The sequence below is a fragment of the Oncorhynchus mykiss genome, chromosome Y (genome assembly GCF_013265735.2).
Source record: "Oncorhynchus mykiss isolate Arlee chromosome Y, USDA_OmykA_1.1, whole genome shotgun sequence".
NCBI classification, from domain to species: domain Eukaryota; kingdom Metazoa; phylum Chordata; class Actinopteri; order Salmoniformes; family Salmonidae; genus Oncorhynchus; species Oncorhynchus mykiss.
The window spans coordinates 28,280,829-28,299,739 of record NC_048593.1 but is presented as its reverse complement, the minus strand read 5'-3'; the positions used below and the strand labels follow the sequence as shown (position 1 = coordinate 28,299,739).

General features: G+C 42.7%; 1 protein-coding gene across 2 annotated transcripts in view; it reads right to left on the bottom strand.

Annotated features, from left to right (window-relative positions):
• The window catches only part of gigyf1b (GRB10 interacting GYF protein 1b), a 32,469-nt gene that overhangs the window by 10,603 nt on the left and 2,955 nt on the right, over positions 1–18,911 (bottom strand). The window contains exons 6-21 of one of the 2 annotated variants that reach the window (XM_021591144.2): positions 18,809–18,907; positions 18,508–18,616; positions 18,277–18,391; positions 17,975–18,183; positions 17,669–17,853; positions 17,438–17,570; positions 17,186–17,350; positions 8,118–8,275; positions 7,720–7,960; positions 6,391–6,590; positions 5,180–5,277; positions 5,017–5,108; positions 3,975–4,048; positions 3,549–3,896; positions 3,088–3,263; positions 2,794–2,954 (exon numbers count right to left, since the gene is read on the bottom strand). In XM_021591144.2, coding sequence (XP_021446819.1) covers positions 2,794–2,954; positions 3,088–3,263; positions 3,549–3,896; positions 3,975–4,048; positions 5,017–5,108; positions 5,180–5,277; positions 6,391–6,590; positions 7,720–7,960; positions 8,118–8,275; positions 17,186–17,350; positions 17,438–17,570; positions 17,669–17,853; positions 17,975–18,183; positions 18,277–18,391; positions 18,508–18,616; positions 18,809–18,907 — 2,563 coding nt within the window. The remainder of the gene's footprint in view (positions 1–2,793; positions 2,955–3,087; positions 3,264–3,548; positions 3,897–3,974; positions 4,049–5,016; positions 5,109–5,179; positions 5,278–6,390; positions 6,591–7,719; positions 7,961–8,117; positions 8,276–17,185; positions 17,351–17,437; positions 17,571–17,668; positions 17,854–17,974; positions 18,184–18,276; positions 18,392–18,507; positions 18,617–18,808; positions 18,908–18,911) is intronic. The other variant, XM_036968285.1, reaches the window with a different exon arrangement.

Genomic DNA, 18,911 nt, shown 5'->3' with positions numbered 1-18,911 from the left:
CGGCCTTCTACTCAGGCCCAGAAGATAGGATATGCATATAATTGGTAGATGTGGATATAAAACACGAAAGTGTTCCATTCAGGAAGTAGGATTTACAGTATCCTTTGACTTAGGACTCAAATTGCAGTTCCTATGCCTTCCACTAGATGTCAACAGTCTTAAGAAATTGTTTCAGGCTTGTATTCTGAAAAATGAGGGAGTAAGAGGAGTCTGAATGAGTAGACCCTGCCGTGTCACAGAGCTTTTTCATGCGCGAGACCGAGAGAGTGCCTTTCTTGTTTACCTTTTATATTGAAGACGTTATTGTCCGGGTGAAATATCATCGATTATTTAGGCTAAAAACAACCTGAGGATTGATTATAAACATCGTTTGATATGTTTCTACGAACTTTACGGATACAATTAGGATTTTCTGTCTTTCTGTTGTGACTGCGTTTGAGCCTGTAGATTACTGAAAAAAACGAGCGAACAAGAGGTTTTTGGATATAAAGAGACTATCGAACAAAAGGAACATTTATTGAATAAATTAATGTCTTCTGAGTGCAACCATATGAAGATCAAAGGTAAGGGATTCATTTTCTCTCTTTCTGACTTGTGTAACTCTTCTACTTGGCTGGTTACTGTTTGCATTGATTTGTCTGCTGGCTATATTCTCAAATAATTGTATGGTATGCTTTCTCCATAAAGCATTTTTTAAATCTGACACCATGGTTGGATTCAGAAGAAGTTAATCTTTAACCCTATCTTTTCTGAATTATTATAATGAGTATTTCTGTATTTGAATTTGGCGCTCTGCAATCTCACTGGATGATGGCCAGGTGGGACGCTAGCGTCCCACATACCCTAGAGAGGTTAACGACTGTTCCACAGGTGCATGTTCATTAATTATTGTTTATGGTTCATTGAACAAGCATGGGAAACAGTGTTTAAACCCTTTACAATGAAGATCTGTGAAGTTATTTGGATTTTTACAAATTATCTTTGAAAGACAGGGTCCTGAAAATGGGACATTTATTTTCTTGCTGAGTTTACTTGCGCTTTGTGGAGCAGTGCAGAGCTGTTGTCAAGGAAGTGAGTTTGTTCTCTTTCTACAGGATATACCGCCCTCAACCAATCATGTCAATGCAGAGTTATACAGAGCCCACTGCATTGTTACAATTTTTGGGAGGCGCATGGCGATGCAGTACGGACCTGGATTTGGCCTCTGCATGCCACTGGAGGCTCCGCAATGGAATAGTTCTGAAATTGCCGCAAATATATATACACACCACACACACAGTGCATTAGGAAAGTGTTCTCCTACAATTGCATAGCCTTCAGAAATGTTGCACAACATGAGCTCATGGGCTCTCATTAAGTGTTAAATGTATTAGAAAATCTAAAAATCTACATTGATGTCAGAGTGATAAAAAGCATGAGCTTGCGCACACCCAAGAAAATAATTCAGTGTAGAGATGCTGAATAACGGTGAATAAACTGTAAGCTATAAAAACAAAGAGTCGCACTCTCTACATGTATAACCTCCCAGTAATTCATTGGGTAAAAAACAACCAACTTTTTGGCATCACAGTGCCTTCTTTTTATAGCTTAGAGTGATTAGAGGGACAATAGTGCTGAGTAGCAGGCAATTTTGGTAGGCTACAAGTTTGGTAGGCTACAAATGACCAGCAGCAGCATCAGAGGTTGGAGAAGCCGAATTACCGTGACTAAACGGTCATGTGGAATTTGACTGCCTTCATGACATGTGACCGCCAGTGTGAAAATGCAAAATGTTTCTTCACATCATAAGCGCAGCAACGTGCACAAGACAGTAGGTTACACCAGAATGTTAATTCCACATCGTTGTCAAAAGCGCACCGCACACGCAACCGGTTTCATTTGACAGATGAAAATATCCATTCAAAATTTTGAAAGAGGGGAGATCTAAAGATGCAACAACTAGCATGGGTTGCTAATATGACTAGAACTATGCCTTTGGCTGCTGGACATTGAAAGTTGATTTGAAAACAAATAGAACATGAGAGAAATAGGCATCAGGTTGCCATGGCATATGGAAGTCTTTATAAAATAATTGCTTCCACGATATGGTCGGATTTTAGCTTTTGAAGCAAGGCAAGGCATGCCTCATAATATGCATAGGCTACTGCCTCCAGCTCATTGCAAAGTGGTTCTGATGCCTGCCTACTGTTGCCTATGCACTTGAATGACGAATGGGAAGTGCACTTCAATTACCAGTTGAAAAATATTTAGAATTGCTATGCAATGATTGGACTTATAAAAGCACGTTTCACTACAGCAGCAATGAACATGCTGTTTGAGGAGCTGTAGCAGTTGCTCTCGTGCTGTCTGGCAGAGTTTCAGCTGAAACTAGGCTCTATCTGTATGCAGTGAGCATGTGATAAGATGCTGGACTAATGAAAATAGGTTCATTATGCTAATTAACCTATAGACAGATAAGCATGACCGGTCAAATGTATTTCCATCGACTGGTATTTCCCATTTATTAATAGGCTAACAACTATTATTTTTGCAATAGGGCTGTTTTTCTTCTCCCAGACAATTAGCCGGAGCAAAATGTATTTATCGGCTTTTCATATTTTTTGGGGGGCGGAAAGGAAATAGTTTTGAATATATTTGCATTGATGTCAGAGTGATTAGAGGGATAAAAAGCATGAGCTGGTGCACACCCAGATAGTGTGAATGAGTGATGACATTATATTTGAGTATATTCATGGGGCCGGTCGCAGAGACACAGATCCAGTGATGAAGTGAAAGAGGTGGAGCATTCGTTACCATCCAGGGACGAGGAGGGGGAGTTGTTAGCCGAGGTGTTGAGCGCGTGCAGCATCTGTTCACACCAGGTGGTGAAGCCGTCCTGGGGTTTCATGCCCTGCAGCAGCTTCAGCAATTTGTCCTCCTCCTCTGTACGCTTCTTCCTTAACATGTACTGCTCGCTGCAGGTGGACACGTAAAAAATGTTTACACACACACAGGCCTTGAAACAGTTTACATACACACAAAACGTTAACACACAGCTTTAAACAGAGGTAAACACAATGCACCACACACACACACAGTGAGGTGTACCTAAGAGAGGGGCTGCTGCGGCTGTTCTTCATGCCCATGTTGCGGAGGCTGTTCTGGTTCTTCACAGCCTCCTCCCAGACACCCATACCTCCAGAGCTGCCTTTGGGCTCCATGCCCCCACCAGACCACATGCCCACAGACCCCTCACCCCACTGACCCATAGACAGGCCTCCATGCTGGAGGAAGACAGAGAAAGAACAGAGGGACATGGGTCACACTACTGGTTACCAGTGTTCGCATTGTGGAGTCCTGACCACCTGCCAACGTGGCTGTTGAAATAGACCTTACATGCCAATACCGGCATTTGGCAGGTGTTAATTTTAGGTCCTGCTGGTTACACTTATGGGCATTGTAATAAATATCCTCAGAACACACATTTCTTCTCAGGAAACTACTACACTTTTAAGACATAGCAGGACAGCCCATGTAAAGTTTTTTTTTGTTTGGGGGGGGGTCCTCACCCTGTCCCTCTGCTGCTGGGCCCTCTGGTGCTGGGCCTGCTGTTTGAGCAGCCTCTCAGTCTCCAGCTCCAGCAGGCTGAGGCTCTTGCCTTGCTTGGAGAGCGCTGAGACCTGGGGGCCACTCCACACAGTCCCTGACCCAGAGATACTCCCTGGGCCCCCAGGCTGGGCTTGTTGCAGCAGCTTCAGGATCAGCTCCTGCTGCTGCCGACACTGCTGCTTACGCCTGTATAGCTCCTCCTCCTCACGCCTCTTCTGCTCCTCCTGCTGCCTCCTCTTCTCCTCCCTCCGCTTCCTCTCCTCCTCCTCTCGCTTGGCCCGGAGTTCAGCCTCACGCCGGTCCTGGAGCTGGAGAGATGAACAGAGAGAGTCAGCAAGAGAAAGATAGGAGAGAGAGAGGGGGGACAAAGTAAATAAAGACAGTACCTTCTGTAGCTGCTCCAGAGATGGCCCCTGAGTGGAATGACTCATGGTTAAGTCCCATAGGTTGGCCTCACCTCCTGGTGGCCACAAACACATTACTGACATACAATGGCAACATTTTATTTTACCTTTATTTAACTAGGCAAGTCAGTTAATCCTTATTTTCAATGACGACCTAGGGGCAGTTCAGGGGCAGAATGACATTTGTACCTTGTCAGCTCAGGGGTTTGAACTTGCAACCTTCCGGTTACTAGTCCAATGCTCTAACCACTAGGCTACCCTGCCGCCCCATGTAGAAGGACATCTGGGTGAATGAAAAGATGTATAGCTGAGGTCTATCAGTCTTGGAGGATATGCAAGAGCGTGTGCTTGGTGGTTAGAGTGTTGGGCCAGTAACCGAAAGGTTGCTGGATCGAATCCCCAAGTTGACAAGGTAAAAATCTGTCATTCTGCCCCCGAGCAAGGCAGTTAACCCACTGTTCCCCGGGCGCTGAAGAAGTGGATGTCGATTAAGGCAGCCACCCACACCTCTCTGATTCAGAGATTGGATTAAATGCGGAAGACACATTTTAGTTGAAGCCATTCAGTTGTACAACTGACTAGGTTTCCCCCTTTCCTTATACAAATATGGTAAAATATATTAGCACCCTTGCACTTGAAAATGGAGTGCAATGGAGCAGAATGTCCTCTTCAAAACTGGTTGAATGGCTATTTTTACCCTGTAGGCACCAGCAACTTAACAGCTGTAGGATAAATTACATTAGCTGAGAATGACCTTGCCTCCAACCAAATTAATTCGAAATCTTAACAATTTAGTCCAGGCCATTTTTGCCTTTGAAATGAAAAATCATCATTTTTCAGAGATTTTTTGTGTGGTTCTGTGCAGTTGTAAATCAAACAAATACGTGTTAACACCAAAAGTTTTAAATTATACATGATTTTTGAAGAACGTGAAACAATATTTTTGACCGCATCTGTATAAAGTGTGCTTATATAAAAGGTGTATGTGAAGCAGATAATGATGCAGCGGGTTCCTTTTCAGTACCTGACTGCTGGGAGGCTGAGGTACGCATGTCCCACATAGACCCATTATCTGGTACTGACATGGACCTGTTCATCACGCTAGATTCCCCACTCCTGAAAACAGAAACACATTAGTACACTCACAAATACCCTCATATACATCCAGTGTGTGTGTTTGCGCCTACCTGTTCATGTGCTGAAACCTTATCTGCAATTGCTGGTATAGAGCTGCAGTGGCTGCTTGTTCTAACTGTTTCTTCAGCAGCTCCTGATCCATATTGCCCTGCGGAACAAGACCTACAGAGTTACCGTACCAACTATGCCACTGCTTTAGAAAACCACCAAGCACACCAAATACTAGGGATATACAATATAAATTGGTAAGCATATCAGAATCGGCCGATATTACCTAAAAATGGCAACATCGGTCAAATGTCTAGTTTAACGGCGATGTGCAAAACCGATGTCAAAGCTGTCGCGCATACCTATATAACGTAGGTAGATGACGCTACAAAAATACAGCGCTACACAGAAGAAAAGCAGAAAAATACTAAGCACACAGTTCCAACAACTAAACAAGTTCAAGTCGAGCAGTCATTTGAAAGAGGAAGAACATTTTAGAGGGGTTAAAACTTGCAAAAGTACTCTACAAGTGGCTGTGAACAAGCGATTCAGTGGCATACTCTCGGAGCCTCTTTACTGTGTCGCCACCATGCTCGATGCTTGCTACAAGTAGCGCTACTTTGATGCAGACAAGAAACAGGGTGTATGTGAAATGTTAGACAGCTGGACAAGATGGAAACGGACACAGTGACAGTGTGCACCAAGGAAGAGAGGTCACGGACAGACAGCTGAAACTTCATTGCTTGACACGTATGATGAAATCCTGGTTGAGACTGAACAACAAAACAGCACAGCAAGTAAATGAAATAAATAGGTTTTGATTATGTTTTACTGGTAATGGGGACATACGTAAATGCCAACAAAATAACTTTTTGGTCAGTGTGTGTGTTGCAACTATTTAACTGTACTAGAATGCTTAAAAAGCAGCTAAAAAAAGTTCATCGGTATTGTTTTTTTGGCAAGGAAAATATTGCATCGGCCAAAAATGTCATATCGGTGCATCCCTACCAGATACACTACTGATTATCTGCTCTGGATAGATACACGATACAGCTACAAGAGACAATATACATTATACTCAGTAAAACACGTGATTTTGCCTTTGCCACTTTGATACTTTACTTATTCAAATAAAAGTTGTTCACCACAGTCAAGTATCTCTGTGCCTTTGCTGTACCTGGGTTAACTGACAAACTAACCCCACACACGCACACCACTAAACAAACCACCAGTAAACAGAAACACCCAGACAGACGTGTGCTCGCTGACTCACAGAGGACCCCCGAGGTGGTGGAGGCTGTCTCACCAGCAGGGGTGGGGGGGAGGGGCCGGGGGAGAAGGGCACACGCCCCCACATCTTGATGACATCACCCAGGGGCTGGAAGCCCTCATCACAACCCCTCTTTACCAGCAGTGTCATGGAGAAGTAGCCTGCCTGGAACCACTCACACATCTCCACAGTGGAGAAGGGACCTGGACCAGGGTCATGACAAAACAATATGAAACAGTATCTGTAAGGTATTATCTGCAAACTGATATGTACAGTGCCTTCAGAAAGTATTCCAACCCCTTGACTTATTACACATGTGTTAGAGCCTGAATTCAAAATGTACTAAATTCATTTTTAGATCCTCATCATCCCAACACGTTGTTAGACATTACTGCAAATTTATTGAGAATAAAATACAGAAATACCTCATTTACGTAAGTATTCACATCCCAGAATCAATACTTTGTAGAAGGACCTTTGGCAACGATTAAAGCTTTGAGTCGTCTTTGGCATGTCTATCAGCATTTGTACCTCAGCATTTACTCCCATTCTTACTAAAAAAAAAATTCTCTAGTCTGATGAAACCAAGATTAAACTCTTTGGCCTGAGTTCCAAGCTTCATGTCTGGAGGAAACCTTGCACCATCCCTACGGTAAAGTATGGTGGTGGCAGCATCATGCTGTGGGGATGTTTTTCAGCAGCAGGGACTGGGAGACTAGTCAGGATCAAGGGAAGGATGAAAAGGGCAGAGAGATCCTTGATGGAAACCTGCTCCAGAACGCTCAGAACCTCCGACTGGAGCGAAGGTTCACCTTCCAACAGGACAACGACCCTAAGCACACAGCCAAGACAATGCAGGAGTGGCTTCAGGACAAGTCTCTGAATATCCTTGAGTGGCCCAGCCAGAGCCCGGACTTGAACGTCTCTGGAAAGACCTAAAAATAGCTGTGCAGCGTCGCTCCCCATCCAACATTACAGAGCATGAGAGGATCTGCAGAGAAGAGGAGAAACTCCCCAAATACAGGTGCGGCAATCTTGTAGCATCAAACCCAAGAAGACACGAGGCTGTAATCGCTGACAAAGGTGCTTCAACAAAGTACTGCGTAAAGGGTCAGAACACTTAAATTTGACTCCAGTTCATTTTTAATACATTTGCAAAAATGCAAAAAACATTACGTTTTTTGCTTTGTCATTATGGGGTATTCCGTGTAGATTGATGAGAAAAAAAACATTTAATCCATTTTAGAATAAGGCTGTAATATAACAAAATGTTGAAAACTGAATACTTTCCAACTGCACTAACTTCTAAAAATGGTGAATGTGTGTGTCTACCTTGGATCTCTGCCTGGGGGTCCTTGTAGAACCACTTCATGGCTGCCTCGTGGGAGAGGGGCAGGGCACAGTCCCTATGGGCAGAGTGGGAGTGTGTGTGTCCAGCGGTGTGTGTGTGTGAGTGTGGGGCTGGGTGTGTGAGAGATTGGGAGGTAATGTTGTGGCTCTCCTGCAGTGCTTGAGTGAAACACTCCTCCTCAAGGGATGTGTCCTGCAGAGATGCCACCATCTTTTCAGCCTCCTACAAGGGTGGGAGAGGATTACAAAAATATGAACATTTACATAACACTAACTCCCATTCAGCCAGTATATCAAGTGTAATCGTAATCCTGACAATAAATCCAGTACTTGGATGTAAAATGAATGCATGTCTAATTTACATGATAATGCAACCCTACCTGTTGCAGGTGCTTCATGCCCTCGTCCTCCTCCACTTCTCCCCCTGTTGATGGGAGGAGAGATCCAAAGGAGGGAGGAGGCATCAGGCTGGAGAAAGTGGTGGTAGAGGAGGAAGGGTCTGGACTGAGCTGAGCACCACTCCCTGGAGGTGAGCTGCCTGTGAGACCACAGAGAGAACAGGGGGAGAGGGGATGAGACATGTACAACTACTGTACTAGGGCCACTACTGAGCATACAGGTGAAACATTCTCTGGAGCATATACAAACTGATGCCCACACAAAGAACCAAGACCACAACACAAACCATACATGAGAAAGCAAATTACAAATTAGGAAACAGCAAGTTAGCTATGTTGAACCGACTACAGTAAATGGATGAATCCCAAACGCACATGTAAACAGAACCAGATTGAAACAGCGACGCTGTCAAACACGTGTTGAATACATTCCGTCTCCGGACTAAACTCCCTCTCCTGCCATCGACATTCATAATCTAAATGTGTGCTGACTGATCAACACTGTGTTAAATAACTTTTCAGTGTATTTCACAGAAAATCTGAAATCTCCATTCACAAGTAAAACGTAGTGAGGGGGTTCCACACACTGCACCAGGTTAAAACAGATTCATCCCTTGCGTACATGACGTGCTGTGTGCCAGCCTGGTCTCAAAACAGACATAACTTAGTTAATGTAAATCCGGGATACTGAAATTAGTATATGTGGTTCCCCAAACTGTGAGGCGCACCACCGTATTTTTCTTTTTGGAGGGGGATGGAGTCCAGCTTTCAACTTCCTCTTTAAAGTTCTAATAGTAGAATGCACAAGGTGCAATTTCTAAATTGAGTAATGTGTCATCAGTTTCCCTTGTCATGCCAGTCATTGCATATTTTAGAGAGCTATTTTAGAAAAAAAATATGACAGACAAGTTTGTTTGAGTCACTCATGTCACATGAATATACATTAGCAGGTGGCAAAATGTTTTGACTTGCAAGAAAATCAGCTTTAACAGCAACAGTTTCTCTGCACACCATGACAAATGTGTAGAACTGCAGGAAATAAGCTTTAAACCAGCAAAATGTTCTTTCTGCTAACAAGATGGGAGGGAACAATTTATTAATGAACAGTGCTTGTGCGTAGTGTGCGTGAAGGGGAGCGTGGCATGTTCCCCAATGCTGGAAGGGGGGCCTGAGTGAAAAAGTTTTGGAACCCCTGACTTAAAGGAGAATATTCCTATTCTCTTAAGTATACTGAACAAAAATATAAATGCATCATGCAACAATTTCAAAGATTTACTGTTCATATAAGGAAATCAATCAATTTAAATAAATTCATTAGGTCCTAATCTATGGATTTCACATGAATGTCCAGCCAGCTACATTGTATAATTGCATAGTAAATATCAAATCAAACTTTGTCACAAGAGCCAAATACAACAGGGGTAGACCTCACCGTGAAACACCTTAACCAACAATGCAGTTCCAGAAAGAGTTAAAATATTTACCAAATAAACAAAAAGTAAAATCCAAAATATTGAGGCTATATACAGAGGCACCAGTACCAAGTCAATGTGTGGGGGTACAGGTTAGTCGAGGATATTCATACATGTTGTTAGGGGTAAAGTGACCATGCATAGATAAACAGCAAGTAGCTGTGGGGGGGAGGGGGTCAAGGTAAATCGTCCAGATGGCAGTTTTATTAATTGTTCAGCAGTCTTATAGCTTGGGGATAGAAGCTGTTAAGGAGCATCTTGTTCCTAGACTTGGCGCTTCGGTACCGCTTGCAGTGCGGTAGCAGAGAGAACAGTCTATGACTAGGGAAACCGGCCTTCCTCTGACACCGCCTAGTAAATAGGTCCTGGAATAAAGCCAGCTTGGCCCAAGTGATGTACCCGTCAGGAAGTCCAGGATCCAGTTGCAGAGCGACATGTTTAGTCCCAGCATTCTCACATAGGTGTTCCTTTTGTCCAGGTGGGAAAGCAGTGTGGACTGCAATAGAGATTGCATGTGCATCTGTGGTGTGGAATGTGAATTGGGTCTAGGGTATCCAGGGTGATGCTGTTGATGTCAGCCATGACCAGCCTTTCAAAGCACTTCATGGCTACCGACGTGAGTGCTATGGGGCGGTAATCATTTAGGCAGGTTAACATAGCTTCCTTGGGCACAGGGACTATGGTGGTCTGCTTGAAACATGTAGGTATTAGACTCCGCCAGGGAGAGGTTGAAAATGTCAGTGAAGACACTTGCCAGTTCGTCCTCGCATGTTTGGAGTACATGTCCTGGTAATCCGTGCCCAGTGGCTTTGTGAATGTTGACCTGTTTAAAGGTCTTGCTCACATCAGCAACCGAGAGCGTTATCACATAGTCGTCCGGAACAACTGGTACTCTCATGCATGCTTCAGTGTTGCTTGCCTTGAAGCAAGCATAAAAAGGCATTTACCTCATCTGGTAAGCTCGCGTCACAGAGCAGCTCACAGCTGGATTTCCCTTTGTAGTCCGTAATAGTTTTCAAGCCCTGCCACATCTGACGAGTGTCAAAGCATATTTTGACACTCGTCAGATGTGGCAGGGCTTGAAAACTATTCCTTGCTTTGAGCAATGATTAGTAAGATTATGAACTGGGATCTTAATGAATAAAATAAATAAAAACACACAACATTGTGAAGTTTCACAAGGAGAGCATGTGTTATGCTGTATAATAAACTGCGTGGTTCGAGCCCTGAATGCTGATTGGCTGAAAGCCGTGGTATATCAGACCATATGCACCATGGGCATGACAAAACATCTATTTATACTCTTCTAATTACATGGGTAATCATTTTTAGAAGTAATAATGCTCCCCTTTGTGTCCAGGTACACAGTGTCGTGTCAAAGCCCTTAGCTGCGAAATTTTGTCCATATACTGCACCACACCCCCCCGGGCCTTATTGCTTAATTATAATGTTGTATAATAATGTTGCATAATAACCTTCCGGTGAGAAACCATGGAAAGTAAAAACAAACTGTTTTAAGAGAGAATAGGCACTGGTCTGAAGCCGAAAAAGGAAATTCACATCAGCACTACAATGCCGATTCCACCCATGCTCTACCAAGGTTTTCCAGCACACAGCTTTGACCTACTACAGTAATAACTATGTTGGTATTGTACTTCAAACTATGTGTAGGCAGGTTGCTGCAGATTCAAACCATTTCAAATAGCTTAATTCATACTCTCCAGAGGTAAAATGGAAAAGTATTTAGACTCCGACTTTGTCACGTTACAGCCTTACAGTTGAAGTCGGAAGTTTACATACACCTTAGCCAAATACGTTAAATTCAGTTTCACAATTCCTGACAATTAATCCTAGTAAAAATTCCATGTCTTAGGTCAGTTAGGCGCACCACTTTATTTTAAGAATGTGAAATGTCAGAATAATAGCAGAGAATGACTTCAGCTTTTATTTCTTTCATCACATTCCCAGTGGGTCAGAAGTTTACATACACTCAATTAGTATTTGGTAGCATTGCCTTTAAATTGTTTAACTTGGGTCAAATGCTTCAAGTAGCCTTCCACAAGCATCCCACAATAAGTTGGGTGAATTTTGGCCCATTCTTCCTGACAGAGCTGGTGTAACTGAGTCAGGTTTGTTGGCCTCCTTGCTCGCACAAGATTATTCAGTTCTGCCCACACATTGTCTATTGGATTGAGGTCAGGCTTTGTGATGGCCACTCCAATACCTTGACTTTGTTGTCCTTACGCCATTTTGCCACAACTTTGGAAGTATGCTTTGGGTCATTGTGTCCATTTGGAAGACCCATTTGCGACCAAGCTTTAACTTCCTGACTGATGTCTTGAGATGTTGCTTCAATATATCCACATACTTTTCCTGCCTCATGACGCCTATTTTGTGAAGTGCACAAGTCCCTCCTGCAGCAAAGCACCCCCACAACATGATGCTGCGACGAGTTAATGACTCCAACCTAAGTGTATGTAAACTTCCGACTTCAACTTTATTCTAAAATGGATTAAATAAAACTCTGCAATCTAACACACAATACCCCATAATGACAAAGCAAAAACAGGTTAAGAAATTGTTGCAATTTTTTAAATAAAAAACAGAAACACCTTATCTGTTTCCATTGATCATCCTTGAGATGTTTCTACAACTTGATTGGAGTCCAACTGTGGCAAATTCAATTGATTGGACATGATTTGGAAAGCCACACACACCTGTCTATATAAAGGTCCCACAGTTTTCTGAGCAAAAACCAATCCATGAGGTCAAAGGAATTGTCTGTAGAGATCAGAGTCAGAATTGTGTTGAAGCACAGATCTGTGGAAGGGTACCAAAACAATGTCTGCAGCATTGAAGGTCCACAAGAACACTGTGGCCTCCATCATTAAATGTAAGTTTGGAACCACAACCACTCTTCCTAGAGCTGGCCGCATGGCCAAACTGAGCAATCGGGGGAGAAGGGCCTTGGTCAGGGAGGTGACCAAGAACCCAATAGTCACTCTGCCAGAGTTCTTGAGTTCCTCTGTGGAGATGGGAGAACCTTCCAGAAGGACAACCATCTCTGCTGCACTCCACCAAATCAAGCCTTTATGGTAGAGTGGTTAGAAGGAGGCCACTCCTCAGTAAAAGGCACGACAGCCAGTCTGGAGTTTGCCAAAAGGCAAAGATGCTTCAACAAAGTACTGAGAAAAGGGTCTGAAAACTTATGTAAATATGATCTGTTTATTTTTAAGTAATGAGCAAAAATGTGGACATGAGACCAGTGGAAATCTGTCCTTTAGTCTGATGAATTCTAATTTTAGATTTTTAGTTCCAACAGTGACTGAGAGACGCAGAGTAGGTGGACGGATGATCTCTGCATGTGTGGCTCCCACCGTGAAGCATGGAGGTGGTGTGATGGTGCTTTGCCGGTGTCACTGTCATGATTTATTTAAAATTCAAGGCACATTTAACCAGCATGGCTACCACAGCATTCTGCAGCGATACGCCATGCTATCTGGTTTGCGCTTAGTGGGACTGTCATTTGTTTCTCAACAGGAAAAGCAAGCCAACAAGTGTTCAGCATTTGTGGAAACAGACTGTTGGAAAAGCATTTCAGGTGAAGCTGGTTTAGAGAATGCCAAGAGTTTGCAAAGCTGTCATCAAGGCAAACCATGACTACTATGAAGAATCTCAAATTTAAAATATTTAGATTTGTTTAATACTTTTTTGGTTACTACATGATTCCATATGTGTTATTTCATAGTTATGTCTTCACTATTATTCAACAATGTAGAAAATAGTAAAAAGAAAAATCCTTGAATGATTAGGTGTAAACTTTTGACTGGTACTATATATATATATATATATATATATATATATATATATATATATATATATATATATATATATATATATATATATATATATATATATATATATATATATTTGGATGTATGTATTTTTAGATATAGGCCTATTGTAAATGTGTATTATTGTTGTGTCGCCATCTTTATTGCACAAAGAAACATAAGCGCAAAGAACATTAACCTGCATATTATTTTAACAGAGGCAATGAACTGTCTATTGATTAGTAGAGGTCGACCTACTAATCGGAATGGCCGATTAATTAGGGCCGATTTCAAGTGTTCATAACAATCGGAAATCGGTATTTTTGGACGCCGATCAGGACAAAAATATTTTTTTTTACACCATTATTTAACCTTTTTGGGATAGGGGGCAGCCTTTTCACTTTTGGATGAATAGCGTGCCCAGAGTGAACTGCCTCCTACTCTTTCCCAGATGCTAATACATGCATATTATTATTAGTATTTGATAGAAACACGGAAGTTTCTAAAACGGTTTGAATGATGTCTGAGTATAACAGAACTCATATGGCAGGCGAAAACCTGAGAAAAATCCAACCAGGAAGTGGGACATCTGAGGTTTGTAGTTTTTCAAAGCTTGGCCTAACGAATACACATTGAGATATGGATGAGGTTGCACTTCCTAGGGCTTCCACTGGATGTCAACCGTCTTTAGAAACTGGTTTGAGGATTCTACTAAAAAGGAGGGGCTCATAAGAACTCTTTTAGTGATTGGTCTGTCAGAGAGCCTTGGTCTCATGACGCGCACTCCCGACAAAGTTACCTCTAGTACCAATGCTTTTCTGAAGACAAAGGAATTCTCCGGTTGGAACATTGATGTTTTATGTTAAAAACATCCTAACGATTGATTCCATACATCGCTTGACATGTTTCTAAAGGACTGTAACGGAACTTTTCGAGTTTTTGTCTGGATGAAGTGCCTGCGCCTCATGAAGATTGATTACTGGGCTAAACACGCTAACAAGTGGCTATTTGGACATAAAAGATTAACTTTATGGAACAAATCAGTAATTTATTGTCGACCTGGGATTCCTGGGAGTGCCTTCTGATGAAGATCAAAGGTAAGTGAATATTTATGGTGTTGTTTCTAACTTTGTTGATTCCAAAATGGCGGCTATTCCTCTGGCTGTTTTGGGTTCTGAGAGCCGTTCTCAGATTATGCTTTTTCCGTAAAGTTTTTTTGAAATCTGACACAGCTGTTGAATTAAGGAGAATTATCTTTAATTCTGTGAATAACACTTGTATCTTTTATCAATGTTTATAATGAGTATTTCTGCAAAATCACCGGATGTTTTGGAATCAAAATATTACTGCACGTAAGGCGCCAATGTAAACAGATTTTTGGACATTATCGAATAAAACATACATGTATTGTGTAACATGTCCTATGAGTGTCATCTGATTAAGATCAAAGGTTAGTGATTAATTTGATCTATATTTCTGCTTTTTGTGACTCCTATCTTTGGCTGGAAAAATGGCTGTTTTTTCGACTTGGCTATGACCGAACAATCATATGTGGTGCTTTCGCTGTAAACCTGCAAGGAACCCCTGCGCTAGAAAGGTTAACTAGGCAAGTCAGTTAAGAAAACATTCTTATTTTCAATGACGGCCTAGTAACGGTGGGATAACTGCCTTGTTCTGGGGCAGAACGACAGATTTTTACCTTTTCAGCTCGGGATTCAATCTTACATTGCACTCCACAAGGAGCCTGCCTGTTACAACAATATTAACCAGGTGAAATTGTGCCACTTCTCTTGCGTTCATTGCACGTAATTATGACATAACATTGAAGGTTGTGCAATGTAACAGCAATATTTAGACTTAGGGATGCCACCCGTTAGTTTATGACTTCAAGCCTATCAACTCCCGAGATTAGGCTGGTGTAACCGATGTGAAATGGCGAGCTAGTTAGCTGGGTGCGCGCTAATAGCGTTTCAATCGGTGACATCACTCGCTCTGAGACTTGGAGTAGTTGTTCCAATTGCTCTGCAAGGGGCGCGGCTTTTGTGGAGCGATGGGTAACGATGCTTCGAGGGTGGCTGATGTCGATGTGTTCCTGGTTCGAGCCCAGGTAGGGGCGAGGAGAGGGAGGGAAGCTATACTGTTACACTGGCAATACTAAAGTGCCTATAAGACCATCCAATAGTCAAAGGTATATTAAATACAAATGGTATAGAGAGAAATAATCCTATAATTCCTATAATAACTACAACCTAAAACGTCTTACCTGGGAATATTGAAGACTCATGTTAAAAGGAACCACCAGCTTTCATATGTTCTCATGTTCCGAGCAAGGAACTTAAACGTTAGCTTTTTTACATGGCACATATTGCAATTTTACTTTCTTCTCCAACACTGTTTTTGCATTATTTAAACCAAATTGAACATGTTTCATTATTTATTTGAGGCTAAATTGATTTTATTGATGTGTTAAAATAAGTGTTCATCGGTCGACCTCTATTGATTAGCACTGCAATTGATAAAACAGGGACATGTTTGAAAGACAAGTGGTTCTGAGCTTAATTCAATATTACATTAGGTAAAGAAACCAGGAATGCAGACAGGCTCTGAGCTAGTGTGTACAACACACCACCTGCTGTTATGTTGGGTACCTACTGGTCAAAATAGGATCTTATGATTTAAAAAAAACTCAATGACATGTTTTGCTAAAATAAAGGTTTAAGGAAATACAGGCATGCACCACATTACTAAAAACAAAACAGGTCAATCAAGCCTGATGGTCTTGCAAGTATAAAAGCAAAGCTTGCATTCATTGATTATTTAAAAAAACATTAAAAAAGGTAGCGTAATGGGATGTGTGTGAAGAATCCAATACTCTACCTTGTATGCAGTACAAATCACATTGTGGAAGCACCTCCTCTAAGAGTATGAATGAGGCTGTTTGAGAAGGTTTGAACCCTAACAAAACTGCCTACACATAGTTTGAAGCACAACACCAACACAGCTACTGTAGTAGGTCAAAGCTGTGTGGTGGCAAAATCTTGGTAGAGCATGGGTGGAATAGGCATTGTGATGCTCATGTGAATTTCCTTTATTTTTCGGCTTCAGACTAATGCATATTCTCACTTAAACATTTTTTTTTGTTTATAAATTATAGAATTCGTAGTTCAATGTCTGATAAGCTACCAGCTAAGAAACAAAATGACAAACACTTTGAAAACAGCTACTGCAGCATCTATTTTGCTATAAATGTGCTCCTACTTAACTTCTATTTTTATTCGCAAATGCGAATGAAATGCTTGCATTGTGGAGCCCTGACAAACCACCAATGTGGCTGGTGAAAGACATTTTACCCATCAATGCCAAAATCTACCCACATTTGGCAGGTGTTACTTTTAGATCTCTTGCATGTCATCATGGCAAACCTGACATCTTTAAAGACACAGTGTACATGTATCAATAGAAAAAGTGCTTTTACACAATGTAGAAACCTAATATTCCACAAACGGCATCGTAATTTCTAAGAAAGGTATTTGTTTAAACATTTTAGCTTTTATAATACATACATATGTTAGTTTAGGGCACAACATGTGCTTCAAAAGTAGCTAGAATTAATATAGGCTGTATCTCAACAACAAAAAAATCTTATTTTCTGGTGCTACTAAATGTTATGTGCTGCTCCAAACCTTTAAGTTGGGAACACACTAACACTATTTTTAAAATTTAGAGCCCTGAATTCAATATTTACCTTGAGTGGGCACGTGGTTGGTTTTGGAGGGGTGGGATATGGGTGTCAAGGGAGCCTCTGGGGCACAGGGGGCAGGGAGAGGGTCTGAGGAGGGAGAGGCCGAGACAGCAGGAGGAGATGGAGTCCTGTACTTGACCACCCCCTCACATGCTCCTTCACACTCATCTAGAGAGAAAGAGGGTGAATGTGCATTCTACGAAAGCAGAAAGTTCTTCTGTTAGTTGTTTACTATAGCCAGGGAAAGTGTCTCACCTCCGTCAATGTAGTTATCCTTATAGTTGTCCTTGCCTTCCTGACCGTTGTCCTTGACTTCCTGACCGTTCTCATCTTCCACTAGAGCTTCAAACTCCAGATCCTCTTCAGTGATGGTGCCCTTGGAGCCTTTCTGCTCGGACAAGCATAAGGCTCAGAATAGACATAAGTAACATGCAAACACACACACGTAGACAAACAGACAGAAATAATGCCTGCCAGCCAACACACCTTGATGCACATGAAGGCCCCCGAGGAGTCAAAGGTGCCCATCTCTCCATCCTCTTCATCAGTGCACCACTCAGGAAGGCCGTCCCTGTCGTCCTCCCTGCGGGGTCCCTCGCTGTCACGGAAGTCAAACTCAAACTTCCTCCGGCCGCCATGATCACGCCAGCCTGCAGACCGAGGACCCCCATCTGTGTGTGTGATTTTGATTTGAGAAGGAGTGTCCATCAGACATGGAAAACATGCAAAGTATACACAACATTAGTCTTAAGTAGAGGGTGTGTGAGTGGTTAGGTGTGTGTCAGTGTGTACCATCACGGCGGGTTCCTGCAACTCTCCAGGCTGGCTGCTCTTCCCCTCCTCCTCCTGCTGCTGCCTCTTCCTCCTCCTCCCGAAGGGTACGCCAGTTACCACTGTCGGCACGCCAGGAGTCCTTCCTGCCAAGAGGTCCCGCCTCCTCAAACCCTGGACGCACTACCTCAGCACGCCTGATTGGCTTCTCAAACTTGGGCCTCTCAGCTCTGACAGAAGGAAAGACGATAAACAACCATCAATATGATCGAATGATAACCATCTGGGGGCGAGGGCAGCATAGTATAGGACAGTGAGCCTACCGGTCATCCCAGCTTTGGCTGCGGAGCATATCTCGGCCACGACCGAAGCCCACCTCTCCATCATCAGGACCTCCAGGAGCTCTTTGGTAGAATGCACCTTCACCTCTTCCTCTCCCTGCCCAAACAAACATAAGAAATTCCTTCAGGGGCCTACTCAGCCGGTTAATACATTTCCATATATATAGTTGCACCATCCTGATCACTCCAGGTGGTGACTAACTGCACCGCTACCTCTGATGCCTCCTCCACGACCCTTGGCCACACCTGCAGGGGCGGCCCCGCCTCCCTTTCCCATCAACCTCAGCACAGCCACACTGTTCACAGACATGGAGAAGTTTCTCTGCAGGACAGAAGGAAGGAAAATGACGTTGACACAGAAAGATATTTTGTCAACATACACTGAAACAGGATCAGCACATCGTGGGTGAAAGTAGCAACTAAGATCTGAGAGTTAATCCTGGCCAAATACTTCTCAGGGATCAGAGCAGCAAACCTCTAACTCAATAACCACTCATATCTCCTGCAGTCTCACCTGCTCCTCCTCAGTTAGAGGCTCCAGTGCCAAAGGCTGCACAGGCTCATCCTGCAGGATAGCAGCAAACTCCTTATCCTGCGTGATATCCTCTGGGGGCTGG